The following is a 13,202-nucleotide window of genomic DNA, read 5'->3' as shown; positions in this document are numbered from 1 at the left end:
TACATCAGTGTCCAATCTACATACTTCTTTTCATCAAGATATGTATAATGCTCCATTAAAAAGGATCACAGTCAACTTTGTGCCTATCACTTCCCACACACAATCCCCAAAATCCAGTATAAGTACAAAACATTTTCTGTACTATACAGTTTTTAACTCTCTCTTTTTTAAACACACAAACATAGCTCTCTTCCACCACACACCCCCATTAACTTATTTGGTTACAGTTGATACTTTAGAGTTTTATTATCACAGGTTTTTAATTTCTGTTACTGCTGAACTTACCGGTATCTGAAGAAACTAATTTTTCCACTGCTGATGAGACTATTTCTTTTGTATTTTCTTCTTTAATCTCTGAGCATTCATTTAGTTTTTCTGGACTTTGAGAGACAGTGTCCAGCAAAATGCTACTGCCAATCAGACAAGGTATTCGCTCATATATTTTTAATTTGTTCTGAAGCTCTGAAATCTGCAAATATTAAAATTCAAAGTTAGATGCCACTTCTCAAGAATGAGAAAACTGTATTAAAAATATTATATTGCCTACCTCCTCTTGCAATATGTTCTGTTGCGCTGCATGTTTCTTGTCTCTTTCTTCAAGAACCCTTGTATGATCCTCTTCTTTTTTCATAAATTCTATTTCTCTAGTGGGGGAAGATACAATTGTACTGCAACATTAGAAGGGTTTCAGGTGATAAGGAAACATATTAAAATTGGTTATTTATTGAATTAATTATACTTGTTGCAACGTCACTATTTAAACACTGCAAATGGCCATCACACAACTTCCAGTAATGGTGTTCATTATTTTTGTAAGCCCACTCTCCCCTCAAGTATGTGCATTATAAATACCAGGAAAAACAGGAGTTATAACGGTAAAGTTTACTCCGGGCTGAAGCTTAAAATGCTATACAAGTTCAGTGGCACTTTTTCACCCTTAAGATTCTTTAGAAAATTCCATTTGGCTATTTTTAACCTGTAAAAATTCAAACAAATATGTATAAGATGTTATGTGGATATAGAACCCAAACTATTGGAACTGCTCTGCTTTGTCCTAAATTTTACATAAATAAGATGGTGCAGCTGCCAAAGTATTTTATATGCATTCCATAGGTTGCGATAGGGCTCCACAGTTAAGCGCCAATATCCTGTCAACTTCCTTTTTCGCCCAACCGAGTGAGTCTGTAATGGCCTGCGGTTTATGCAACAAAAATTATTCTGAAACTGCCTACCAAAGAAAGCGAGAAGGACAAAAGCAAATTGCCCCAGGGGAGAGAGGGAACATCTTACAGTGATATAAAATGCAGCAATACCACTGTAAATCAAGCAACTAAAAGAACCTGACTGAAAATAATAGTCCAGGTCAGCCAGAGAGCGGTAACAGTGTACACAATGCAGTGTGGAGCTGAGAGCCAGAATGTAAGCAGACATAGTCATGTTATGTTTGAGCTCCAGAGCAGGGATGCTTCAAAGAACAGAAGAGGGACCTTTCAAGAGACTCTTAAATTGTGTGAAAAGGCACAGGGTAAGAGGTAGTAATTCTAGATGTGTGTAGTAGAGATAAACATCACAGACTGCACTCAGAGAAGCAGCAAGTGCAGAAACTGCATTGTACGCTCACAGCAGCTACTCAAAACATGCCACAGGTGTGTTTTGCACTATCAGACACTTCCAAGTGGACTTCAGGGATAGCTCAAATTTCAGTAGTCTACCCTGGAGAGAAGAAAGGCGTTAATGACCATTGCTATATCTGAATAAGGGCAGACTATTCACAGCCTCTTAAGACGCTATGCCTGATATTTAGATACCAATCACAGATTGAGCTGGAGATCGTTTTTGGCTCTATCAGGACTCACTATGGGGACTCATGGACCTTTTCTTAGGTAGCTCCTTGGGATCTCCTCCCCTTGAAGTACAGGGTTGTGGTGAGGTCTCCTGCTGTGGCTCAGGTGGTTGAAGGGCAGACTCTGTGAGTAGGAGTTTGAGCCTCGGTTCTCTGTCCTTTCTGGATCTGGGCTTCAGTTGCTGACACAAACCACACTTCTGTGGGATGTTTCTCTCCCAGGTAGCAGATGCACTGAGAGTGTCCGTCAGTCACTGGGATAAATTCCTTGCAACTGAGGTTTTGGCTACACTTGCACTTCAAAGCGCTGCCACGGCAGCGCTTTGAAGCGCTAAGTGTAGTCAAAGCGCCAGCGCTGGGAGAGAGCTCTCCCAGCGCTGTCCGTACTCCACCTCCCTGTGGGGAATAACGTACAGCGCTCCCAGCGCTGGGGCTTTGACCACACTGGCGCTTTGCAGCGCCGCAATTTGCAGCGCTGGAGAGGGTGTGTTTTCACACCCTGCTGCAGCGCTGCAAATTTGCAAGTGTAGCCAAGGCCTGAGACACTTCTTGAAGCCCACAGAGCCCCCCCCAAACTGGGGCTTGATGAAATAACAAAAAGTCTTTTCTTTTTCTAGACAATGGCCAAATAAAAATGTAAAGAAAGTAAAAGGAAGAAAAGAGATTTCAGAAGGAAGCTAAAGATTAGCAATTCTAAAAAAAAGTTAACAATCCGTGAACGGACAGCTAAAGCACAGTCTCTAACTGGGGTGGTTGAGAAGGAACTGAGAAGGGTTCGCTCACACACACTGGTTAGCCTCATGGCAGAGCACAGGGTGGGCTGAACGGACACTGCTACCAAAGTTATCTGATTAGCAGTGCAGGGACGCAGACATACCTACAGTGGAGCACCCAAAAGGACACTATTCGAAGAAGAAAGTTAAGTAATCAATACTTAATTGATTAGTAAATGCCCCATTATTAATTTATTTACCACCTAGGGATGTCAAAAAAGGATTATGGCCCCACTGTGTTCAGCACCATGCAACAAAGAGTTTCTCTTTCAGAAACATCACAGTTAGAAAGAAACTATGGGAAAAAACAGGAAAAATATTAATGCAACTGTGATGTTATCTGATTAAAATATGACCATATAGATCATTGTTGTAACCACTGTTATATATTTGCAACATATCTTATACAAAATGTGGCATGTATGAGGTCTATGGAAAGATTATGATTTGCTGAATATGATTATGCTATGTGTATGCATGTATCATTTTTGTATTTGAGTTTATGAGTATTGGCTCTTTACCTGTATTTCAAATGTTTGCCCCTGTGGTAATGCCCACAAGGTATTTAGCCTGCACATCTTGACGGGACTATTCAAATTAAGTGACTCATTAAAGAACACTTAACTCACAATGGAAGACACCTATCCACTGTTAATGGAATTTCCTGCCAGGACTAAGTCAAGTCATGCATGGACATGTGACTTGCTCATGTGACTCCAAACTCCATCTTGTACCTATAATTTTCCACTAGCAATGCTGAGGGCTTTGTTTGAAACAATGGATTTCTCTCCACATGGCAGAAGCTATAAAAAGTCCTTGAAACACCTCCATTTTGCCTCTTTCCTGCTCAAGCCTCTGGACCAGAGGTGGGCAAACTGCGGTCCGCGGCTCCTGTCCAGCCCCTGAGCTCCTGCCCCAGGAGGCCAGCCCCCGGCCCCTCCCCTGCTGTTCCCCCTCCCCTGCAGCCTCAGTGCACCCCGCCGCTGGCGCAATGTTCTGGGCGGCGGGCTGCAAGCTCCTGGGGCAGCACTGCTGGAGAGCCCAGCCTGACCCGGTGCTCTGTGCTGCGCAGCGTGGCTGTAGCACCACCAGCCACCAGTGCTCCAGGCAGAGTGGTAAGGGGGCAGGGAGCAGCGGGGGTTGGATAGAGGGCAGGGGAGTTCAGGGGGGTGGATAGGGGTCGAGTCAGTCAGAAGGGGGATGAATGGGGGCACAGGTCCCGGGGGCAGTCAGGAAGAAGGGAGGGTTGGATGGTGCAAAGGGGGAGTCAGGGGACAGGGAGTGGGGTGGGTGGGTGGATGACGCAGGGATCCCAGGGGGCCATTAGGGAACAGGGTGGATTGGAGTCCCGGGAGACAGGATGGGGGGAGGGAGGGTAGCCCATGCCTCCCACCCCTAACCGGCCCTCCATACAGTTTCCGAAACTCAATGCGGCCCGCAGGCCAAAAAGTTTGCCTGTCCCTGCTCTGGGCTATTAACTTATACTAATGGGAGCATTCCAACTGAGGGACTGATGACTTTCCAATGATATGGAAGCAGCCAGAGACTTGACTAAGGCCAGCAGTTTATTCCATCACTGCTACAAGCATGAACCAAGAACTTTGCATTTATTGCATGTATTTGATTCCTTTAACCTATATATAAACACCTTTAGATTTTAGATACTAAAGGATTGGCAACAGCATGATTTTGGGGTAAGATCTGACTTGTATATTGACCTGGGTGTGTGGCTAGTCCTTTGGGATCAGAAGAACCTGTTATTTGATTAAATTGGTTTTAAAGAACCACTCATACAAGTCTAGTGTTTTCGGTGGTGATACAAGGACTGGAATGTCTAAGGAAACTGCTGTTCTGACTTCTTGTTAGCCTGTGTGTTGAAACAGAAGTTTACTTTTGTTGCTGGTCTGGTATATCTCATGGGAGAATAACCACTAGTTTGGGGTGTATCTGCCCTATTTCTCAGCAGTTTGTCCTGAATTTGGTACTCTCAGTTGTGACCCACAAAGGCACAGTTACAGCAACAAGGGTGAAGAAAAGTATTTAACCAATTCAACCCACCACTACATGCAGAAGTCGTCAGGTTTTTGTATTTAGGAGTGCTGAAGCACTGTTATCATGAAGCCAACCTTCTCTGCACCTCAACATGCTACCCCTTTATTTCCCTCATCCCACTAGATGCATTATTACATCCTCTTGTTGCATAACCACTGGCACCAGCTGTCAGTCTATTCTTCAGCGGGCTGCAGAGTAAAGACAGATGTCCCTGCTGCAAGGTAATTCCCAGATCGGGTAGAATGTACACGCTAGCTCTGATCGACCTTGCGTGCTAAAAATAGCAGTTTGGCCATGGCAGCGCAAACAGCAGCTCAGGCTAGCAGCCCAAATACATACTGAAGATCTCAGACAGGATTGTACTTGGGCTGCTAGCCCATGCTGTTGTAACCACAATGCTATTTTTAGCACACCCCCATTGATCAGAGTTAGCGTGTGTACAGCTACATGAGCTGGAAATTGCATCTTCCAGCTGCCAATATAGACATGCCCTAAGACTACACACTTTCTTTGGTATAACTGTGCTTCTCAGGGGTGTAAAAAAATCCACCCCCAAGTGACAGTCATACCGACCATAATGCCCTGTATAGATAGTGCTGCACCAATGCAAGTTTATAGTGTAGACCTGTCCTAAATGTTACAGTAAGTCAATTAGTAACTCTGGATTGCTCCCCACCTTGTGTCCTAACTCCCCCTGCATCTGACACACAGGAAGAGTGAGAGCGCACGAGACTTGCCCTTTCATTATCTGAAAAAAATTCAGGAACAAACAAGATAAATACAATTCTGGAAATCAGCTAAAGGCCATTCTCTCAATCTCTCTCAATATGATAAGGTGAATGAGTTGTCTCCAAATATTTCAACCTTTACATATGTATATTCTAACTACATACCAAAATTACATTAAATATGTTAAGGGTTCAATGTCAATCATTCAGAAGTTGGAAAACGCCATAAATGAGATTCCTCCTGCAGTCTTAATTCACCCTGTGTGCATATACAGCATGATACAGTCTTAATTACATACTATCCCCACCCCCTCATAACAACAGGATCCCTGCCTCATTCAATACATGGATGGTGCTGACTACATATTTCTTTTTATGCTTATCATTCAGTGTATAGCCACAGAGGCTATATTTATCACATGCCAGCCTGACTCATCAATGAGTCCCTAGTGACAGTCAACACTGAATATAGTATCACTGATTTGATTTTTATGGTAATTATCACCATATTACCTGAATGCTTCACAATTTATTTTCACATTTTGAGAGGTAAGGTGGAATTATCAACAACATTTAAGAGATGGGGGACTGAGTCACAGATTAAGGGCAAAAACTATCAGCAGTATGTACTATAATTCTGGGTGTTCAATTTGTGATATCTGAAAAATCAGGTCCTAGAGTATTCAGCATTTCATAGCCCTTCATATGTTCAACACACAGCTCCCATTGAGTATATTTGTTGTTGAGAGTGCTCAGCACTTCTACAAACCAAGCCCCAAGTGTCTCAAGATAAGCACCCAGAAAACAAAGAGCATAGTTAGTGGCCAGCTGTTGAACATTCTAGTTTAGGTGACTTGCCCAGCTGATCATATAGGAAACTGTTAGAGAGAGAGATAATCCGCTCTTCAGGTAGTATTCAATTGCCTTAACCATGAGACCATCCTTTCTCTTCCTGAAGTCCTCTGCCTCTTTCACTACACATCTTCCAATTTTTGCAACAAATGAGGCAGAGGTCCTATAAACAACCTCTTTCAATATAGAACCCCAATTCAATCCGTGTGCCCCCACCAATTCCATGAATGAGGCAGGAGTATTGAGGGAAACCGTATGGATCATGCAATTAAACACTACCATAATGCATATGCACAAAGGGCTGAATTAAAAGTTGCATAGACAGCCTTAACTCTGGTATTTCCTAAGTTTTGAGTATTTAACTTCATAAACTTAACATTCTTTTAATTTATGATTTTGCATCCAATTTCCTAAGTTTTTAAACAAGCAAACTGAAAAAATAAATTCAATCCTGTGGAATTATATTTATCCCCATATGGGTAATTATAAGCAATTCGGGGGCAGGGACTGTCTTTTTGGTTTGTGTATATACACCCTAGCACAATGGAGTCCTGGTTCATGACTGTTGCTCCTATGGGCTACAATAATACTAGCACAGGTTGAAACTTTTAGAGCCACGCAATAGCCTTCTACCACTTGAAGTAACATAGTATTTGGTAGCAGTAGTAAGTTATCATCCATGGGGACTAGCCATTAGCGGAGGATGAGACACACTTTGCCTGCAAGTCTCACAACTATTTGGCTAGACAGCATATGAATGCTGGGACTTAGGAATCCTGGGTTCTATAAGGGAGTATGTTTATTGGTTATGGACCCATCAGCCCTGTCCCCGGCAGTACGTCCCCTTCTGGCACTGCTCCTGTGTCCCCAATTTTTATCTCCTCAGCTTGTCTCTGTGCCCCACTGCTAGTATACAGCCTGACCCATCCCCCACTCACAATATGATTCTTCTTCACCTTCCTGCTTATTTCCCTTCTGCATTTGAGTCAGGCTGTTGCTGTTTTCTCCTCCATGCTGCTGAGACACCAGCAGGGAGAACACTGCAAGAACAAGAGAGACAGACAACCTCCCTACTTTCAGATCCAATGCCTGACATCACAGCAACCAGGAGTAACAACTGAAGAAAAGTCTTGCTCAGACACTGCAGCCCTTGGCTGCAATATACTCAGTGTGCATAGAACGTTTGGAAAATTTTGCTTCCATCTTATAAATAAATCTCTAGGGTATATGTGAACAGCAATTTTCAAAAACATTTAAGTTGACCAGATTTGGATGGATTTTCACAGGATAAGAGGCACCTCTCTGAACACAAGAAAATGTACATGCTAATTTCAAGTCTGTCTTCCAATGGGAATGTACCCACGTCCACACCCTACACACTATTATAATAATCTTTGTACAAGTATGCCTGTAAGGTATCATTTGAAAATTCATAATTTGCTGGACAAGAGTGTCCTAATAAAATGTGTGGGGCAACGTTGTATGTGAAGTTAAAATTTTCCTGTATATTAACAACATATGTTCCAAAACACAGCCCTACCCAAACAGAAGTTGGCAAAACAGGTCCATCCTAAATAAATGAATGTGCGCTCTGCTTAATTTGCATTTAAGCAGTAATCAGAGTCATCAAGCAGGAAGGGGAGAGAAAGGAAGCTCAAACAGATGAGAAAAAAGGAGCAGGGAACATCCGTCTACATAGACTTTGTCTCCTGATACCTAGCTGGAAATGTTTTTCAAAAGGGGTACTGAAACTATAAAAAGGAAGGGCAAACACCCCAAGACACCCTTCTCTCCCTTGCTGCCCATGGCATTCACAGCAACCAGGGGTAACAACTGAAGGAAAGTCTTGCTCAAACACTGCAGCCCTTGGCTGCAACATAGTCGGTGTGCATAGGGTTAGGGTTAAGGTTGAAGCACTCATTGGATTCTGGGAGAAGGTTTGTCCTAAGAAGTTTTGTCCAAAGACTGTTGAGAGCATTAGTGAGAAAACTTTGCTTTGAATTTAACACAGTTTAAAGATACAAAAACACAAATGGTGCCTCTTTCTTTTTCTTGTTACCATTTCTGACCTTTTAGCCCCATTACTTGTACTAACTTTAAAATCTCTCTTTTTAGTTAATAAAACCTGTTTTATCTAATCCAGTGTGTTTAAATTGAAGCATCCGGAAAACTCCATTGTGGTGGCAAGTTGTGTGCATATAATTTCTATTAAAGAAATAACAGACTTTTATATAAACTTGCAGTGTCCAGGAAAGGGCTGGGCAGTACAGGACATGCATATCGGGGGGAGAGGGGAATCTAAGAATTGGGGTGTGTTGGGGTCACCCTGCAGGGTGGGGAGGTAACTAAGGCTGATAAGAGCTGGTAAGAGCCAAAGTGTGGCTGCAGCACATGCACAGACATAGCTGGAAGTGACTTGCATGCTGGAGGCTGTATATGAGCAATCCAGGCTGGAGGCTACAGCAAAGCATTTTAAAGGGCATCCCAGGTTAGAGGGCAGAGGCGACACAGCTATTCAGTCTGGATTGTACCATGGTATGTCACACAACTAAACCACTGTTAGAATTTAACATTTTCAAAACAATGTATTTTTTCCTACCCGCATTCGCAGAAACAGCTGAACCATTTTGCTGAAACTTCCCCCGCAAAAGTCAGCCTTTGGCAGACTAGTGGCATGGAGAAATTCAGCCTGATGGTTAAAGTTTGGAAGAATTATAAGCAACTGGAAACAGGATCTTATAATGGAGACTACTAAGCAACCTTAACTAGAGGTGTTGCTACTAGCTCTGCCTATGTCAGGCAGATGGAACCAAGAAAAAGACCAGTTTTTTAAAATCTTTTCATGAAATTATTTCACTTTAGTGTACTTACTTCTGTTGATAATCTTTAAGTAATTTTTTGGCCTTGTTGTATTTCTTCTCCAGGGCATCATACTGTTCCTGGGTTTCTTTAAGATGTTCATTTACGGTCTTACATAAACTTTGTGCCTCTAACCAATAGGTCTCCAACTTCTTAATTTTCTCTTTGCTCTCTTCTAAAGTTTGTTGAAGCTGGGATTTACTTGACTCCCATTCAACTTTTTCAGCTTCGGTAGTTTTTAACTTGAAAGGAAAACATTCAGAACAATCCTTAGAACTATATCTTAAGATAAAAGTTAAAAATAAACAAGCGTAAGTGGATAATAGCGACTAACTTACTAAACAAATCTCAGCAGTATTAAAAGAAGACCTTGAATAGGTATACAACCTTTCATCCAGTAGTACCTAAAATATTTTAAGTCTCTTTATATAGATATCACTTCAATACATCCATCACTTTCCATGCTGTGTGAGTTTTAGAAATAAGTCAAGAATCTCTAAGGGCCCGATCCTGCAAATAGGTCATCACACGTGGAATCCCTACACTTTCTCAAAGCCCAACAACATGAGGCCAACTGCATGACCGGGACCTAGATTTATGTTTCTATTAAAGTTTCCTGTTTAATTTTAGTAGTAGCAGCATTTTAGTGTTCCATCTCACGTTTGAGTGAGAAGTACTATCTTTTTGGTTTAAAAATAATTCTCCTCTTGATTTCCCTTCTGTCATGTTGGAATGTAAGTGTAACAAGTTAATAAAGAAATGTTCTATAGTTCCAAATATCTGTGTGCTTAGTAGTGTATTTTCACACATGGCCATGACCAAGTTGTCTAGCTTTCTGTGCTGAGGCTGAAAGACATGCAGCATACACCATTGTCACGTGCACAGGATGCTGATGAATGCCCTTCTGGAGACAGCAGTAAATGGCCAAAATTCATCAGAACTGGTTGTAACCTGGCTCACTGAGAAGAATGAGAGACACACACTGCTGTACTTTCTCCATGCCCTAAGGCCGGTATTTCTACACATAAGAAAACGGCTGCTCACAGCTCTCTGTCCCCACCTCACCCAACAACATGGAAAAGAGGAGACAAAACTTCTCTTTCCCAGAACAACCAGAAACTGTAAGAATGCTGAGCTAGCCCTCAGCCCAAGAGAAGTTATATGGCGTGCCCTCTCACCCAAGAAGCTTGTGTATTTGCATCGGGGGGAGGTTGGCCAGTTCCCCTTCCTATAATGCTCCAAAAACTCCTTCCTAGAAGTGACCACTGTCCCAGAGTGGCAAATACATCCACTGCTCTCTAATTTCTACACAAAGGGACCTAATTTTTATGAAACACCAATACTGAACTGAGGCAAGTTTCTATCCATTGAACTATTCAATTCAATAAATTCTACTTTAAACAATATTATTCAAGCATTTTATCCTATTATAGAATTTCTTCAATCTGTCACAGAATTCAGTATTTGTGTAACCCAGAATTTAGGTTTACAAATGTGTGTCTAGTGTGCCCAAAGTACATGGTGCCCTAGCCTTAAAATAGACATCTACTGACCTTCATTTGGTTTCCAACTTTTTCTCCTCTAAACATTAATCCTATCATGAACAATGTGAACATTAAACATTGCAAAACTTTAAAAGAAGTAACTTACTCTCTCTTTTAGTTGGTTAACTTCAGCTGTTGTTACTGCATGCTTTAATTGTAGCTAGAATGAAATGTAATAGTTTTGTCAAGAAATATACAGAAAGATATTTGAAAGATTATTGCAAGTTTGTTACTAAATATTTAAGGCCTGATTCTCCTCTCACTTAAGCCAGTTTTACATTAGTGTAAATCCATTCACTTGCTCAATAAAGTTACTCATGATTTTCACCAGCATTAAAGAAGAGAACCAGGCTCTTATACTTTATATGTTTTTCCAAAATTAAGCTCCCAATTTAAGAAGAAAAGGTTTATAGGTCTTCTGATGTCCATATTTGTTATAAAAAAAAACCAAATCATGACCATCTGTATTTGAAAAATTCACAAATTAATTTATGGAAATGGCTAAGAAAAGCAAGCAAATTAAAATCCTGTTTGAAATGAAGTGAACATACCAAAAACAGTGAAAGTCAGTAATGCTTTGTAACTGGGCAAGTAGTAAATGCAGTCAAGTGAAAAATACAGTAGTGCTGGGTCTTTTTATTTAAGTTCATAAAGAATATCATGAAGTATTTTTACATTAAGCCGTATGTTTAAGGAGCAAGACTGGTATCAAGAGACTTCAGTAGATTACAGGGGTACATAAAGGCTTCATTTAAGTCAAGAACACAGACAATTACAACAGTATGTCTTCAGAAATCTACTATTAAGTATGCATACATAAGGGCGATAGCAAATTTGTTGAAGACAACCTCTCAGATCTTAAATCTCACCTTAGAGGCACAGAATACCAAAAGTATGTTGAAACAAGTGAAATTATGAGTCTGAACACTTGATTTAGATTCACTATCAATAGAGAATGGATTTCCACCTAGAGTCAATTCCCATCATATCCCCAAGCGTATAAGGTATTTATGCATGGATGTCCCATTATGGTCTAGCAGATTCTCACCATGCTTCCCCAACTTATAACATTGGAAGTGGTCTCCAGTCTGGAATCCAAACTCCTTCAGTATCACCAAGAAAATCAGCTTCACAAAGCCTCTAATAAATCCAAACCTCATTAGAAAGTATTTGAAGCAAGTATGGAGAAGCATCCACCACTGCCATCACAGGGTGACATAGCTCTTATGCAGAGCATATTTGCCCAAAAAGCAGTCTGTAAAAATCAACTTTGCACATACTTGTTTACAAAACAGAATGTTAATCACGTTATGGGAAAGGGCTATAGTTCAGATACACTAAACAAAAATGGAGGGTATAGGAATAATATTCCTAGATTTGTTTCATATACTCTTAAGAACTCCCACACTACACTGATGCGGTAAACAGAAAAATCAAGCCAAAGAAGATGGTTACGCCTATGTCTGGAATATGTGAAAATAAGTATTAGTTTGAGTTAAAGTAGAAAAGTTGACACATTTATATGAGATTTATTTTTACTTTTATCAGCTGAAGCTGGGACCATGGTACACTGGGAAGGCAGTATAAACAAAGCCCTATAGTTTCTGATAGTCAACGTCTTTTGAGCCAATGCTCTGGCAGCTTTTTTTTTTAAGCTTCTGAAACATTTATTTTGAATTTTATGTACATCAATTTTGACAAAATCCCCAAATTTGAAAGGTCATTTACAAGAGGCCTTTTTTTGTCAGAGGAAAAAGAAGAATATGATGAGACAGGGCACAAAGGAGATTAATACCAACTTTAGAAGACCCAGATGCTCTTCGGCACACCACATAAGATTCGTAAGAAACTTAGGTTATGTTATTGTACCTCTTTAAATTTAAGAAGAAACTGTGCTGAATCCATATCCAGTGGCAAATTCATATCTTCATTTTCATTTTCAGGAAGATAAAAGACTTCCACAGACTTTCCATGTAAATGTGACTCAAAAGCATCATCATCATCATCATCATAATCATCATCCTAACAAGATATAAAAACATTACTTTACTGAAGTAAAGCACAGACCTTTCTTTAATGGCAAAAACCTATTTTCTTATACATACAGTCTTCAAATAACCCAAAATCATAATTACATCACTTCTGTTGACTAGCAATTGTCCTCTTTTCCTTGTTGATTGAGCAACTTATACTTATAATGTACTGTTAAGGTAATCTGCAAACATTTTACATAAAAATTCCCCAAACAGAAAAGGGCAAATAAGAAACAGCTATCCCAAATGATAGTTGATTTTTAATATTAACTTCCTCTCTTCAGGTTCCCTTGAAGTTTTCTCCCAGAAGACTGTGTCCTGCTCAGATAGGATACTAACCTGAGGCCTGTTGGGAATGTATTAAGTGACATTATTATATGAAGTGATATTTCTAAGTTTATATGTTACTATTATCATTTTTAATCAAGTTGCACCTTTTCACTTTTATCCCTTGGTTGTCTGGTTCAAAAACATTTAGTCCATTTTTTGTAAAATATTTCCAAGTCGATTAAAAATAC

General features: G+C 40.4%; 1 protein-coding gene across 8 annotated transcripts in view; it reads right to left on the bottom strand.

The window, feature by feature from the left end:
- The window catches only part of LOC120374412 (neurabin-1-like), an 84,963-nt gene that overhangs the window by 57,712 nt on the left and 14,049 nt on the right, over positions 1-13,202 (bottom strand). For all 8 annotated transcript variants that reach the window (XR_005586076.1, XM_039494053.1, XM_039494057.1 and 5 more), the window contains 5 exons: positions 12,521-12,673; positions 10,758-10,811; positions 9,120-9,349; positions 548-644; positions 286-469 (listed from right to left, as the gene is read on the bottom strand). Coding sequence is in view for 7 of the 8 variants with exons in the window: in XM_039494053.1 (XP_039349987.1) it covers positions 286-469; positions 548-644; positions 9,120-9,349; positions 10,758-10,811; positions 12,521-12,673 (718 nt within the window). In the remaining variant the exon portion in view is untranslated. The remainder of the gene's footprint in view (positions 1-285; positions 470-547; positions 645-9,119; positions 9,350-10,757; positions 10,812-12,520; positions 12,674-13,202) is intronic.

The sequence above is a fragment of the Mauremys reevesii genome, linkage group 11, assembly GCF_016161935.1.
Source record: "Mauremys reevesii isolate NIE-2019 linkage group 11, ASM1616193v1, whole genome shotgun sequence".
NCBI classification, from domain to species: Eukaryota; Metazoa; Chordata; order Testudines; family Geoemydidae; genus Mauremys; species Mauremys reevesii.
This window is presented reverse-complemented; position numbering and strand designations above follow the sequence as displayed.